Source organism: Sorex fumeus, unplaced genomic scaffold, assembly GCF_029834395.1.
Source record: "Sorex fumeus unplaced genomic scaffold, SorFum_2.1 ptg000047l, whole genome shotgun sequence".
NCBI classification, from domain to species: domain Eukaryota; kingdom Metazoa; phylum Chordata; class Mammalia; order Eulipotyphla; family Soricidae; genus Sorex; species Sorex fumeus.
Genome location: NW_026606104.1, coordinates 44,099,884 through 44,115,998, shown reverse-complemented (window position 1 = coordinate 44,115,998; position 16,115 = coordinate 44,099,884). Strand labels below are relative to the sequence as shown.

The 16,115-nt window shown below is 45.1% G+C and overlaps 1 protein-coding gene and 1 non-coding gene across 5 annotated transcripts in view; one reads left to right on the top strand and one right to left on the bottom strand.

Moving 5' to 3' along the window:
* EYA3 (EYA transcriptional coactivator and phosphatase 3) overlaps positions 1-16,115 on the top strand; it is a 97,995-nt gene that overhangs the window by 67,688 nt on the left and 14,192 nt on the right. For all 4 annotated transcript variants that reach the window (XM_056123336.1, XM_056123333.1, XM_056123334.1 and 1 more), the window contains 6 exons: positions 3,108-3,291; positions 7,461-7,600; positions 8,750-8,833; positions 11,356-11,445; positions 13,974-14,032; positions 15,905-16,065. In XM_056123336.1, coding sequence (XP_055979311.1) covers positions 3,108-3,291; positions 7,461-7,600; positions 8,750-8,833; positions 11,356-11,445; positions 13,974-14,032; positions 15,905-16,065 — 718 coding nt within the window. The remainder of the gene's footprint in view (positions 1-3,107; positions 3,292-7,460; positions 7,601-8,749; positions 8,834-11,355; positions 11,446-13,973; positions 14,033-15,904; positions 16,066-16,115) is intronic.
* Positions 1,578-1,684, bottom strand: LOC130032168 (U6 spliceosomal RNA). The gene has a single exon (XR_008793732.1). It is a non-coding gene; the product is annotated as a U6 spliceosomal RNA (small nuclear RNA).

Sequence of the window (16,115 nt, the reverse complement as noted above, 5' to 3'; positions counted from 1 at the left end):
TTTTAACCACTCTCAGAATACCCATTTGTTACCTTTAAAATGAAGATTCTAGTCCTAAACTCAAGATACATATAGGCTTCTTATTATCTGATGGATATATTTTTCTTTAATGTCCTGCTAGTCCCCTAATACCAGCCCCTCTACCCTTTCTTCTCTCTCCTTGTCCTTCAAAACTAAAATCACCTTCCCAATTACTTCTCAGTTCTTGACAGTGACAACTTTCAGTGAACCTAAATAGGCCTAAAATCAGGATGGGGCAGGGAGCAAGTCTTTAATCCTGGGGGGCGGAGAGATAATACAGTGGGTGAAGCACTTGCTTTGCATGTAGCCTACCCAAGTTCAATCCCCTGTACCCTATGTGATTCCCTGAGCTCGTCAGGATAGATCCCTGCACAGAGCCAGTAGTAAGCCCTGAGCTGTGTCCCAAAACCAAAAACACCCCAAAAACCCCAAAACCTCCATCCTAATGCAACCATTTTTGGAACTCTTACTTTCTTGTCCATTTTTTCTGTTACTGCCCATCTTTTGGAGTTATTTTCTCTGTTCATTCTAAATTACTACAGTTTGTGATTTGTTTTGTTATTTGGAGATTTTGTTTTGTTTTTGTTTTTTGTGGGTTTTTTGAGGGACTATACACGTACAGGATCTGCAGTGATAAATTGTCTTCTTCTGTATTTCATTCTTTGAACATAAAATTTATTGCCAATATGTTGGAATTTTTTTTTTGTCTTCTCTCCTGCTAGCTTTTTAGCTACCTTGACTTTAACTACTTTGACTTACTCTTTTCTTCACTCTTCCTTTTTTTTTCAGCATATATAACATAACATACACATATTATGAATGTTCAACAGACTGCAAATAATTGATTTGAATCTCTTAGTTTCTCCTACTTATTTATCACCATCAGTATCAGCCGAGGTTTGTCTCTCATTGCCGGGGATCAAGGTCAGAACTCAGGCTAGGAAGCAGACTGACTGTAAATATAATACATGATAATAACATGCCCCAGCGGGGAGCCAAGGGAAGGAGGCAAGGGGAGCGAGGGCAGTGTTTTTGTTTGGTGATGCGCAGGTTGAGACCACAGTCTCAGGCCTTTGGGCTGTGTGCTCTACAGCACAGCTACATTCCTGGCCCCTGGTGCAGTTTTTTAAGCTCCGTATTTGAGCTGCGCCTCATACCTGGTTTGATTCTGTTTTGGGTTTGTTTTGTTTTGTTTTGTTTTAATTTTTTTTTACAATTTTTTTTCTTAAATTTTTATTAGTGAAACACCATGAGGTGCAGTTGTAGACTTACAAATTTTTGTGCTTGGGTTTCAATTATACAATGATTGAATACCCATCCCTCCACCAGTGCCCATTCTCCACCACCACGGATCCCAGTATCCTTCCCACCCCCCAGCCCTCCCCCCCATCCCACCCTATCTCTGTGGCAGAGCATTCCCTTTTGTTATCTCTCTCCTTTTGAGTACTGTGGTTTGCAAAAGAGACATTGAGTAGCAGTCATGTTCGGTCTATACTCTACTCTCATCACACATCTCCCATCCTGAGAGGAACCTCCCAACACCCTTTATTTGGTGCAAAAATATGGAACACTTCACGAATTTGCATGTCATCCTTGCACAGGGGCCATGTTAATCTTCTCTGTATCATCCCAATTTTAGTATATGTGCTGCCAAAGCAAGCACTTTTTAGAACTTTTTAAGGTGCAATTAACATACAGTTCAACTGCACTGATTTAAATTGTGCAGTTATGTTTTGAACATGTTGCTAGCCATAAAACTATCAAAAGTTTCTTCCAAATATTTTAAGGCAACTTTCTAAAGAATTTTTTGTGTGTGTGGTTTTGTTTTTATATATTTTGCTTTAAAATGAGAATATCAGCCAGCAGGGCACTTAACTTGCACACAGCAACCCAGGCTCCATCCCGTGAGCACAGAGCCCGGAGTAGCCCTCAGTACCTCCAGGCTAAGCTCGGAAACCAATAAATAAATAATGTCTAAACTGGGAAACTACTGTAGGATTTGTTTGGCTTTTCCTTTTCTTTTTCTATTTTTTGGGGGAGAGGAGGGAGAGATCAAACACAGAACTTCATGCATCTGAGGTCTGTGGTCTCCTGCAGAACTACATCCCCAGCTCAAGGACTTTTGCTTATTTAGTTTAAGCTCATCTGTCCTAAGAAGGACCACCATCTACTACAGTAATTTGATGTTTTTATTTTCATGGTTTTGTTTCGATTTTTGTTTTGTTTGGGGGGCTACAACCACTGTGCTCAGTATCAGGAATCAAACCCAGGTTAGTTACATGCAAAGCCAGTCCAATACCAGCAATTCTGTCTCTGGGTAATTTGTAAATTTCCTAAAGAGTAGAATCCTATCAAAAAAACAATTCCTTACAATTCCTCACAGGTCCAGGAGCAGTAGTAGAGCAGGTAGGGCTCTTGCCTTGCACACAGTGACCTGGGTTCTATGCTGGCATCCCATCTGGTCCCCCAAGCACCACTAGTAGTGATACCTGAGTGCAGATTCAGGAGTAACCCCTGAGTATTGCTGGGTGTGTCACAAAAACTAAGAAGAAAAGAAAATTATGCCCTTGTTCCTGGGAGATAGCTTAAGGAGCTGGAATCCATGTTTTGTTTTGCAGAGCTAGGGATTTAACTTAAGGTCTCCCACATGTAAGGCAAGCAACCAACCTCTCAGCCCCATCCCTGTGTTTCCCAGGCACTGCCTGTTGTGGCCCCCTCCAAAAAGGAAAAAAAAGCAAATGTCTGTAGAAAAGTGCATAATCTTTTTTTTGAATGAGCAGTGTTATAGAAAGGAGACATGTAAGTAGAGTACAGAGTCTACTTTCTTTTTCAGCCATCTCTTCTTCCCAAAGACAGCCCCTACAGTATCTCCTCTTGACACCTAGGTTTCCGTGGAATGTGTTTGAAAATCACTGGCGTAAGTAGAAGGCTAATAGATTCATGAAAAATGAAATCGATGCTTTAGAAAAATAAGTATGAGTAAGAGGAAATGAGATCTTCTCGTGTTGAAATCAGTGTGATGCTCTAAGAGTGCTGTTTTCTCTCCACCCCCCCCACCCCCCCCATTTATTCCCTTTGGCCCGTAGGACTACCCCACCTACACTATCCTTGGTCAGAGTCAGTACCAGCCCTGCTACCCGAGCTCCAGCTTTGGAGTCGCAGGCCAGACGAGCAGCGATGCCGAGAGCAGCACGCTGGCAGCAGCTGCATATCAGCCCGAGAAGACCAGCGTCCTGGTCCCCGCGCCTGCTGTGCAGAGACTTCCCTCTGGTAAGCTCCTCGCTCTCAGGGCTCTTCCTCCAGCAGGCGACGGTGGAGACGATCGTGTCCCTGTCTGTCACGCTTCTGCCGTGCTCTCAGCTTCTCCTCTCAGGACATGTCTAAACACAGAGCTGGTCTGTGATGGGCCGTTGGCGGGATGAAGGGAGCACCTGTTCCTGGCACAGAAGAGTTCCAAGAATGAACGGGTCGTGCCTTTGTGTAACTTGGCCTGTTGCTGTGGGCTGCAGAACTGTTCTTTAGGTCAGGGGTCTTTCAGATTCTGAGGGTGGGGGCTGGAGCAGTGGTACAGCAGGTAGGACACTTGCCTTGCACATGGTAAACCCAAAAATCCTTGCACCACAAAGGGTCCCATGAGCCCCTCCAAGAGTGATCAAAAAGCCAAAGCAAAAAAAAGAAAGAATCTTTTACTTTCTTTTTTTTTTTTGGGGGGGGGTGGGGCTGGTGAACACACCCAGCAGTTCTCAGGTTTGCTCCTGGCTCTGCACTCAGGAATTACCTGGTGGTGCTTGGGGGCCCATACGGGATACCAGGAATCGAACCTGACTTGGCCTCAGGCAAGGCATACTACCCACTGTACTATCACTCTAGTCTCCAAAAAACAAAAGATTCTGAGGGAAAGGTACAGTGCATTCCTCTTCCCCAAAAATACATAAAATTTAATCTACAGTGATCGGGGGACAAGAGTGAATGCTTTGCCTGTGGGAACCTCAGGTTCCATTGCCAGCCTATTGCCAGTCCTGTGGGATTCCTAAACACCAGACTGGGAGTAGCCCCTGACTAATGCCAGATTTGGGGGCGGGGGGAACCTTCCCTGCCAAATTTATTTTCATAAACTCAGCCTTTGAATTTAGGAGATTCCGGGCTTAGAAATGTGCCAGTGAATCACGATATACTTGTGATGAAGAAGACAGTAGCCCCTGACTAATGCCAGATTGGGGGGGGGGGACACCTTCCCTGCCAAATTTATTTTCATAAACTCAGCCTCTGAATTTAGGAGATTCCGGGCTTAGAAATGTGCCAGTGAATCACGATGTACTTGTGATGAAGAAGACAGCGTCAACATCTGTACACATTCAGGAAACAGATTCAGACTTTTGAAGTTTTTTTATTTTATGAAAATTTCATGACTCCTGTAACTTGAGGAAGACCCATCCAATTCTGTCCTAGCCTTCATGCCTCTCCCCCACACCACCCTGGCCCCTATCCCTGCTCTCCTGTGCTTTGTTGCTGCAGGTGCATTGTGCGGGGGGCTCAGACACCCCTGCTGTGCTCGTGGCAGGTTGTTGTGTTAGCACACATCATTTGGGAAACTCATCGGCAGTCACTATTATTCACACAGTGCTCGACCCTTTTTTGTTGTTGTTGTTGTTTTTGTTGTTATGCCCTGTGATACACAAGTGTTACTCCTGGCTCTGCACTCAGGAATTACTCCTGGTGGTGCTCAGGGGACCATATAGGATGCTGGGGATCTAACCCGGGTCAGCCACGTGCAAGGCAAATGCACTACCTGCTGTACTATTGCTCCAGCCCCTGCTGACCCTTTTAGTCTAATGCTCGAACACCCAGCTATTGTGCCAGAGATCACATGCACAGTGGCCGTGCCAGGGTGCCAGACGCTAGAGCCACTGCAGCTGTGGGACCAAGAGCATAGCCACATGCTTACAAGGTAGGTGCTTTTTGGCCACTGAGCCATCCCCGGGCCCCAGCACTTGGACATTTTCCAGAACTGCTCTACACTAGCGAGCAGAATCTTGGGCTCCTTCCCATGAGCTGTCTTCTGAGTGAATATACACAACTTCAGACTTCTATCACTTTGAAATGATCACATGTTTTGATGCCTTAGTTTTGAATTCCAAAATATTTATTTTTGAGGGGGGGGGTTGGGCCTACCCAGCAGTGCTCAGAGCTCACTCCTGGCTCTGGGCACAGGGGTCACTTCAAGGACTGTGTTCAGTGGCGGGGTTTGGACTGGCGTTAGCCAAATTCAAGACAAGCATTCTGTCTCTCCGGCCCTCCCCTAGTATTTGTATCTAAATATCTTTAGGTTGTGGGCTGGAGCAATAGCACAGCGGGTAGGGCGTTTGCCTTGCATGCGGCCGACCCAGGTTCGATTCCCAGCATCCCGTATGGTCCCCTGAGCACCACCAGGAGTGATTCCTGAGTACAAAGCCAGGAATAACCCCTGAGCATCGCCGGGTGTGACCCAAAAAAAAAAAGCAAAATAAATAAATATCTTTAGATATTCGTCGTAGTGATTTTAACATTTTAGGAATGTAAAAATTCAAGCATAGAGATTCTCAGACTAGTCTAATGGTCCCCTGTGTAACTGCCATTGTCCGTCTTCAATGGTTAACACATTGGTGGTCTTGCTATTCCTGGTTTTCATCTGATTATCTGGCAGATGGGCTCAGACTGGTAGAGTTCAAATTTTGCCCCAGAACACCACTGGGATGGCCAAAAATAAAACCCCCAGTGATATTTTACTCTCTCTTCAAATTCCATGCATCCTATTTTTTAAAAATATGTACTTAAAAACATTTAACCATAAACAGGAGAGATGGTGCAGCAGGTAGGGCTATACTACCTCGCACACAGCCAACACGAGTTCGACCTCTGGCATCCCTTATGGTTCCCAGAGCCCCACCAGGTGCAGAGCCAGAAATGCCCCTGAGCATTGCCTGGTGTGGCCCAAAAATTGAATTTAAAAAATCATGGGGGGCGGGGGGAATAAATAATTTAGCCATAATTCCTTAATATAAAATACCAGAAATTTAATTTTCAGTGTGTGTGTGTGTGTGTGTTCTTAGGTATTCAGGATCACTCCTACTCCTAGTGGGGAAAATTAAATTTTTGAAAATAAAATAAATTTATCCTTAGTTCCTTAATATAAAATAAGGGACTTTTTGTGTATGTGTGTGGTTTTCATGTTTATTCTGAAGTATTCAGTATCACTCCTGGTGCAGATTGTACCAGGATTGGCTGCATGCAAGGCAAGTGCCTTATCGCTATACTATCTCTCTGGCTCTTTGCAGTCAATTTTTGGCTTCACTGATCATAGCCAGGTGGGCGGGTGTGCAACCCTTGGTCGTAGAAACTTCAGCTGGGGCTGGCGACAGTTAGGACTCAAGATCCCTGTATTATAACTGCATCAACACAGGTGGATGCCTGTGTTGTCTTTTTTCACCTGTAAGTACTTGGGGGGGGGGGGGGGGGTTGGGGGGCAGGCATGCTCAGAGGGCCCTGGGGCCACTCCCAGCGGTTTTTAGTCAACTAGTCTCCATGTGGGACCCTTGCATTGTTAGGAACCATCTGAGCACCTTGCTGGTGCTTCCAGGGTTATGCCTAGCCTGCTAGATGGCCCTGTGGTGCCAGGGATCACATCAGGGTCATTCACATTTAAGGGATACACCCAACTCATGTACTATCTCCCTGACCCCCATCATTTCTTTTATTTCCTTATAAATTATTGAACATTTTTTTTTTAATTCTGGACCATTTCCTAGTCTGAATTTTCCCAGTCTGAGTTTTGCCTCTTATAACACTACGCCCCCACCCCTTATTAAATTATTTTTGGTTTTAGGCCACACTTGGTGGTGCTCAGGGCTTACTCCTGACTCTGCTCAGGGATCACTTTGGTCATATATTGGGCCAGGATTAAACCTAGGCTGGCTGCATGCCTTACCTGCTATACTATCTCTTTCCCCCGATTATATCTTTATAGGGGATATGTTATGTTGCTTTCTGTGTTTTATTATAAATTGGTAAATCTATAGCGGCAAGGGTTATTTTATTTTAATTTTTATAACATTGTTGTTCACAGTAATTGATTACCTTTAATATTCCAACACCATTCCCACCACCATATTTCAAATTATTCCACCCCGATCCCCAAAGCATATTTCAGCCTTTCCCAGAGCATAACATAATAATTTATTTTGTGGAGCTTGTTACGAATAATCTGCTAAAGATGATCCAAAAATGTTTTCCTTAAGGGAAAGTGTGTGAAGATTGTTATATTTCACTCTGGAGCCATTTAAGTCCTTTATCTAAGAGATTACACACATGTATGTTAAACCCAAACAAGTGTTTGCTACTTTTGGTGCATCGATTGCCCTGTTTCTTGTAGCCAGATTATACATCTCACTTTTGCTTTCTAGGAGACCCTTCTGCAAGCCCGTCTTTGTCGCAGAGCACACCAAGTAAAGATGCTGACGACCAGTCCAGGAAAAATATGACTGGCAAGAACCGGGGCAAGAGGAAAGCTGATGCCAGCTCTTCCCAGGACAGTGAACTAGAAGTATGGGAAGAAACTCTGCTGACTTTTCTGCCTGTTTGGAGTTTTGTTTTCTTCTTTTTCATTTTCTTAAATTTCTCAAACGTGTTTGAAACATAACGAGATAATATGGTTCTCGATTATATATGCCCTTCAACTCCAGGCAAGAGAAACTGAACTGACCAAGTGAGAAGAGAAATACAAAAAAGAAAGTTTGGTTTTGTATGCCTATAATTCACCATCTGGCTTTCTCTTAGTTTTCACCTAAAGTATCAGAAGAACTTTTGAATTTAAGTGGTCAGATAACCTTTGCAGGACCCAGGGTCCTCCATTTCACAGGAGAACAAAAAGAATGGAGCGTCATGTCCACAAAGTTGAGGGTGTTGAAGAGCTTATGAAACAAAATCTGCTTTAATATTTTCAGTGAGAGGACTAGTGCTATAGGACAGATTTTTGTGAGCCAGAGAACCAGGTTGAATGATTTATTATTGAGATCCACACTGTGATTAGGCTCGGTGGAATTTATCATGGTCAGACATTTAACTTCTTTAGTTCTTTTTTCCGAGAGCACACCCCAGCAGTGCTCAAAAAATTACCAGTGCCGCACCTGGTGTTGCTGGAGAAAGAGGCTTGTCTGTGGTGCCAAGGATCAAACTCAGGGCTTCAGACACGCCAGGCACAAGCCGTCTCCCCATTCTTTGGCTTCATAATGTAAAGACTAGAAAGTTACACAAATGGGAGTAGTGGTAGAGTTTTTCATCCTTTTGTCTGTTTTAATTTTTCCTTAATGTGATTATTTATTCAGCAAGGGGGCAAGTGGGCTAGGGAGGTAGTACAGAGGACAAGGCTGTCGGTTGCCTTTTATCTTGCCAACCCTGGTTCTAATCTTCAGCACCACCAGGTGTCACCCACCCGACCCTCCCTCAGAGAGCTAGAAGCTCGCTTCAGAGACAACAGCACCAGGGATGTGATTCACAAGAGCACTTTGTCTAATTTTCACACGTGTGGGAAGATATAACTCAGGCCTTTCATGCCTGAGGTCCTAAGTTTGATCCCTGGCACCGCTTTCACATATTTATAAGTTTTCCAGTTTCCCGTACTACTGATTTCTTGCTTCATTCCATTGTGCTCGAAAAGGCTGATACTTCATTCTTTTTCATTTTCCTCCCTCAGCGGGTATTTCTGTGGGACTTGGATGAAACCATCATCATCTTCCACTCCCTTCTTACTGGATCCTATGCCCAGAAGTACGGAAAGGTAACTCGAGTCTTTCATCCTTGGTTGTGAATGACCCTCTCCTGATTCTCTGGGCAAAGAACCAAAGTCACTTTCTCTGCCCTCTCCCTCTCCATCTGACCCTATTGATTTTTTCCACTTCCCTTTGGCTTTTGTTTCAGTTTTTGTTTTGTAGTGCCGGGCGTCAAGCCCTGGGCCAAACCGTTTTACCACTCGGCAGTAGCCAAGACCTGATTTTTTACTTTTTCTGTAATCTTGACCTGGTTGCTTGTGCTCAGCAAGCCATGTGAGGGCAGAGACTAGATGTAGGACCAGTGCTGCAAGTTCCAGTGGTCTTAGAGGAATCGCCCAGTGGGTTAGAATGCCTGCCTTATCCGCATGGTCATAAGTACGAATCTCTGGTGTTGCCACATGCCCCAAGCATAGACCAGCAGCGCAGCTGTCTGAGCCTGCTGGAGCAGCTGATCTCTGGCAACATGCACACAGCAACCAGTTGTGTGTATGTGCCACAAAGGGGAGCAACCACGAGAACGCCGCAGCTGAGGAATGGAAGTTCCGTGGCCCGGAAGTGTGGTTGCGGCAGGCATAGGCAGCCCAGCAAGGCTTATGTACAGCCCCACAGTCGGTGACACTGGAAATGGGGAGAGGCGAAGGAAATTTAAAAGTTTTCAGGTATAGCTGGGGCCCGAGAAATAGGAGTGGGTAGAGCGCTTGCCTTGCACACAGCCAACCTGGGTTCGATCCACGGTTTCCACAGCCTCCTGTATGGTTCCCTGAGCACTGCCAGGAGTGATTCCTGAATACAGAGCCAGGAGTAACCTCTGAACATCGCCAAGTGTGCCGGCTTTTGTTTTTAAATACAGCAGTTGAATTTGTTCAAGAATGGTATTGTGTAAAGAGTAAGTATAGGAATGAGACTTAAAACAGAGTAGGTTCTCAGAATACATACTCCAGATGCTGATTTTGTTTTAATCCTTTACGTCACATTTTTGTTGTTGTTGAGTAAGGCCATCCTCTACAGTGCTCAGAGGCCATGTGGTGCCAGAGATCAAACCCAGGGCTTTGCATGTGCAGATTTTTTTCTCTCGAGTTCGATCCCTCTCCCTTAAGTCTTCGTTTTGTTTTGGGGTCATACCCAGCAGTACTCACGGCTTACTCTTGGCTGTGAGTTCAGGGAACCCTCAGGGGACCCTATGGGGTACATATTGGGGATCCAGCCTGGGTCATCTGTATGCAAGGGAAGAACCTTACCCGCTATACTATTGTTCCAGCCCCCAGAGTTGGTAAATTATTTTAATAACCCAAAGTGTCTTATTTAGCTGGTTATGTGCCAGATACATAAAAATAAGAGAGAAAAAGTGGGCCATATTGCAAACCATAATGCCCAAAAGTAGCAAGAGATTATGGGGAATCATATCTGCCATGGAGGCAGAGGGAGGGTGGGAAAGGGGGATTATACCAGGGATATTGGTAGTGGGGAATGTGCAGTGGTGGAGGGATGGGTGTTTGATCATTGTGTGATTGTAGCCCAAACATGAAAGCTTATAACTATCTCACGGTGATTCAATAAAATTAATTAAAAAAAAAAGAAAAGCTGGGCCAGACAGTGGATCAGGATTGGAATGTATGACTTCTATGCAACCTGTCCAAAAAGACGAGTTCAGGAGAGAGCTCAGAAACTGGAGTGCATCCCTGCATGCATGGGGCCTTGGTTTGGATCCCACACCCCACATGGGCTCCTGAGTACCACAGGCTGTGGTCCTGATGATCCCTGGGCATCACCACATTACTGGGCTTAGATTAAACCGTCTGCACATATGCTGGGAGCGGCCCCCAAACACCCTGGGCACTGTGAGGAAAGCCTCAGAGGGCTCAACTCTGTTGAGATTGTTTTTGGGGTGGGTGTGTGTTATTAAGATTTTTTTGAGTGTGTGCGTATGTGTTTTGAGCCGGGGGTGGGGGGGCGGAGGAGTGAGTCTGTGTTCCAGAAAGTAATAGGGATGTATGAGTGTTGCACAATTCCAGAAGAAACACTAGTAAGGGCCTGTGTTGTTTTGCCATTCACTGTAGCAATGTAGCACTGTCCTCCCGTTGTTCATCATTTGCTTGAGTGGGCACCACTAACATCTCACAACAAATTGTGAGACTTGTTGTTACTGTTTTTGGCATATCGAATACGCCATGGGTAGCTTGCCAGGCTTTGCCGTGCGGGCGAGATACTCTCGGTAGTTTGCCAGGCTCTCTGAGAGGGGTGGAGGAATTGAACCCAGGTCAGCAAACCCCCTATCCCCTGTGCTATCACTCCAGCTCGTTCATTGGCCCTAAGTAATTCTGAAAGCTTGAAGATCAGAACTTGCGCTGCAAGTGTAGCTCAGTGGCAGAGCATTGCCCTGCATGTGTAGACCCTGGGTCATATCCGTGAATTAGATAGAAGACTGCTACATAGATACATCCATATCAAGTGAATGTGGGTTAGATCCCTGTACGCGTAATGAAAGTGCATGCATCAGTGTGACGCAGATTCTCCTCTTGCTGTGTTCCAGGATCCAACTGTAGTGATTGGCTCAGGTTTAACAATGGAAGAAATGATTTTTGAAGTGGCTGATACACATCTGTTTTTCAATGACTTGGAGGTAAGCATTTAAAAATGTTTCTGTGCTTCATTGAACCATTTTTGCTCAGTAGCTATGTATTGTAACCTGTGCTTACTGTATTTAGAGAACACGGATGTGGGCAGGCTGGGTAGAGAGAGGTCACCCTCAGGCCCATGTTCTCCCTTGATCACATATATTTGCTTGCTTGCTTTTTTTCCACTTTGGAGAAGCCCATGTTCTCTGTTACACCATATTTCCTGTGCCTCTCTTTGATTACATCTTTCTAAGAAAAATCCATTCAGTAAAAATCTGTCTTGGGGCTGGAGCAATAGCACAGCAGGTAGGGCATTTGCCTCGCACACGGCTGACCCAGGTTCAATTCCCAGCATTCCATATGGTCCCCTGAGCACTGCCAGGGGTAATTCCTGAGTGTGGAGCCAGGAGTAACCCCTCTGTATCACCAGGTGTGACCCAAAAAGCACACACACAAAAAAAATCTATCTTGTTGGGAGCCGGAGCAATAATATAGTGGGTAAGGCATTTACTGAGTGCAGAGCCAGGAGAAACTCCTGAGCATTGCTGGGTATGGCCCCAAAACCAAAAAAAAATTTTTTTTTAGTTAAGAAAAAAACTCTTGGGCCTGGAGCAATAGTACAGTAGGTAGGACATTTGCCTTGCATGCAGCAAAACCAGGTTTGATCCCCGACATCCCATATGGTCCCCCAAGCACCACCAGGAATAATTCCTGACTGCAGAGTCAGGAGTAACTCTGAGCATCTCTGGGTGTGACCCAAAAACCAAAACAAAAAAAAAAAAATAGAAAAATGCTTCACCACAAAAAAAGTCTTTTGACATCAGATCTGTAAATGGTTGTGCTCACTTACTGTATTTACAACATGCTGTTGTTCATCTTCCATTAACCTTGATGTCCATAATAATTTCATAGTTGGGTATAAAGAAAAGCAGAAAAGACAGAGCTTCGTGGTGAAATAATTTTTGACATTTGACTTCACTTTTGAAATGAACATGGTATAATGAAAAGTTAGAAGACGGGAGTATAGGGGCTGGAGCAATAGCACAGCGGGTACAGCGTTTGCATTGTACGCAGCTGACCCAGGTTCTATTCCCAGGATCCCATATGGTCCCCTGAGCACCGCCAGGGGTAATTCCTGAGTACAGAGCCAGGAGTAACCCCTGTGCACTGCCGGGTGGGACCCAAAAAGGAAAAAAAAAAAAAAAGAAGACTGGAGTATAAATCCAAGTTTAAGGAAAAAGTTTCCCTGTGTAAGAAACCAGTAACGGTTGTGAAAAGCATTTCTGGGAGATGTGGATAGGTGTCAACACACTTGTCACGTGATGATTTTTCAGTTTTGAGCTGTGCAGTATTTACATACTCTCTGCTTAGTTTCTATTTTGTAGTGAAATTTTAAAGAAACCAATGATGTAAACACAAAGTAATCCTCCTTCTTTTTAAGTGCCATCTAGTTCTACTCGGCAGACCATTCTCCAACAGGTTAAATCTTAGGGCTCTAAACTCCCATCCTTTTGTCTCCATCCCACAGTGCTTTCAGGTTCCCTCCACTTAACAGGTTGCTAAGTTATAACCTCGTGGTTTTTTATTCAGAAAACCTTTATGGAAAACCTACTGTGTGCCAATCATTGTTGCCAAATTATATTTGTAATGATTTTCGAGATAGAGTCCTCACTCAGGACTGAAAGTTCTGTGAAGAATTTGACCTGAATGTGTTCCTGCCCCCCTCCCCGCCGCCAGGTCAGTGGTTCTCGTGTCAGGAGCCTAAGAATCACCTGGGGAGCTTGTTAAAAATGAAAATGCTAGGACTTCACTCCCAGAAGGACTGAATCAATGAGGTCTGGGGTGGACAAGTGACTCTCAAGCCAGGCACTGGGTGGATTTTAATAGTAGTGTAGCTTGATGGAAGGATCTTGGGTTTGAATGTGCTGACCCCAGCCTCAGCCTTCCCTTTCAACTGTCTGCCTATTGTACGCTCTGGGACATTTAGGACATGAGGAAAATGATCAGGATCTCTTCCAGTAGAAATACTTCTAGCTCCTAAATTTTGATTTATGAGTTTCTGTCCCAGCTACTCTCAGTTTTGGCACTGCACTCTTAGCAGCCCATTTTATCTGCAAAAAATGTCTTGGATACATACCGCAGTAGACTAGACTACGGGGATCCAACAGAGGTGTAGGGTGCGGCTCCTCACCTTAGAGGCTTACTGTGTACCAGGACTTCCATTCTAGTATAGGACGAAGACACCAAGACAGTCTGTGAGTTCAGAGTAACCATGAGCTGTCGAAGGAATGAACCGTTGAGATGAAGCGTAAGTAAGAAGCAGGATGGCTAAGGGAGATTTCCCGAAGATGGCGGGGTGAGACTGAGCTCCCCTAAAATATCTGGAGGACAAGGGCTGAGCGCACCCCTCCGCATATGAGCGAGCCCACAGTGTTCCGTCGGCCCGCAGGTTTCCACCGTTCTTCTGGTTGGTTGTGGACGGTAGCACTCAGCTCCCTGAACTGAAACCGTGTGTGGTTTTCTCTTTCAACAGGAGTGTGACCAGGTACATGTGGAAGATGTGGCTTCTGATGACAATGGCCAGGACTTGAGGTGATTAAAAAAAGAAATGATGGCTTAAACCTCCGTACACCTGTTACGTGCAAGACACTCTCTCAGTTCAGATTACTAAGAGCCCTAAGAGAGCTGGTAGTCTGTTAAAGAGACAAGGGTCAAACGTAGCTAATGAGGAGATGCAGTGTGAGAAGGCCAGGGAGATAGCTCAGCATGCTGGACCCCCCGAGCCAGGAGCAGCCCTTAAGCATCCCACAAGGAGCAGCTTCTCAGCACCACCAGGTGTGGCACCAAAAAAGTAACTTTAGACTTTCCAAACTCTGTTTTTAACTTTTGACTGAACCAGGTTCTCTCTAATACTGGAAGCCTTTTTTTATTTTGTTTTGAGGCCACACATATCAGTGCTCAAGCTTACTCCTGGCCCTTTGGTCAGGAATTTCTCCTGCCTTGTCTCGGGGGACAATACGGGGTGCCAGCGATTTAACCTGGGTTGGCTGTGTGCAAGGCAAATGCCCTGACTGCTGTCCCCCACAATGAACTAGTTTATTTTTTTTTTTTTTTGGCAGTGCTGGTGATTGAGGGCCTCAGACCTACAGGGCAAGTGCCCTACCTCTGAGCTATATCCCTGGCCCTCGGGCAGTCTCTCTGTCTCTTTTTATTTTTTTTTCTTTTAATTAAATCACCATGAAATACAGTTACAAACTTTAATGATTGAGTTTCAGTCATACAGTGATCAGGCACCCATCCTTCCACAAGTGCGCATTTTCCACCACCAATGTTCCCAGTGTCCCTCCCGCTACCCCTACCCCACCCCACCCCCTACCTCTACGGTAGGCACCTTCCTTCTTACTCTCTACTTTGGGGCATTATGGTTTGCAATACAGGTACTGAGAGGCCATCATGTTTGGTTCTTAGTCTACTTTCAGCACGCATCTCCCATCCCGACTATTTGGGCAGTCATTTTTAAGTGACATCTTGACTTAGGAAGTATTAATCCCTTTAGCCTACATAGCCGTTACATAGTTCCTAATTTCTGTACATCAAATCCCCCAAATTTAGCTGAAAACAAGAAATATTTATAACCTCATAAATATTTAACATTCCTCTAGGTCAGGAACTTGAGAGTGGCTTAGCTAGGGCAGCTTTGAGTCTGTAACCTCGAAAACAAAGTCTTGCCCTACGCTGTGATTGTTCGAAGGGTTGATTGATGCTCCCAAGCATCACATATGAGGGGCAGGAGCCCCAAGTCTCACTACCTGTGCCTGAGTGTCTTCAGGTGCTCGGCTGCTTCTTTCAGAGCAAGTGCTCAAGGGGGCTGTAGAATCCTAGTCTCTGAGGCACCACGTCCACCACATCCAAGGTTTATCCTCCAAGGGCATCTGACCAAAGAGCCCAGTCAGTGGAGAGGAATAGGATGGAATTTGTAGCTTTCTTGGTGATCCTGAACCTAAAAAAATGAATCTCTGAGGAACATTCCAGTTACCTTGCTGTTATTCATGTTTTGAGTTGAATCCATTATTTTTTCACATGTTTGCTCTATTTTTGCATAGGTGCAGTCATCATGTGTATTGTCCAGACACAGAAAGTTCATAAACGTTATTTTTTTTTTAGAGACATCGAATGCTCTGTCACGCATAATTGTCTCCCGAACCCCCTTCAGGAAATGCTGGTTGGGATAGTTCCAAGCTCTCACTTTCTCTCCCCTTTTTCCCTTTTTTTTTTTTTTTTTGGAGGGATGTAATAAGGGTGAAATTAAAGACTTGAGAGATAGATTCTAACAAGAGAATGAGAGAGGAGAGTCTCAGAGCCATTAGCCGTGGTGTCAGGTGCGGGGAGTGGGGCTGAATCTTAGGTGACTGTCATCTGCCACGTGGCCTGACGTTTTCATTCCATCCTTCACTCTTGTTGCAGCAACTACAGTTTCTCAACCGATGGCTTCAGTGGCTCAGGAGGCAGCGGCAGCCATGGCTCCTCTGTAGGCGTCCAGGGAGGTGTGGACTGGATGAGGAAACTGGCTTTTCGCTACCGAAAAGTTCGAGAAATCTACGATAAGCATAAAAGCAACGTGGGTGGTGAGTGTAGCCTGCAGCCATGTTCTGTTTTTCAGGGATTCCTTAGACAG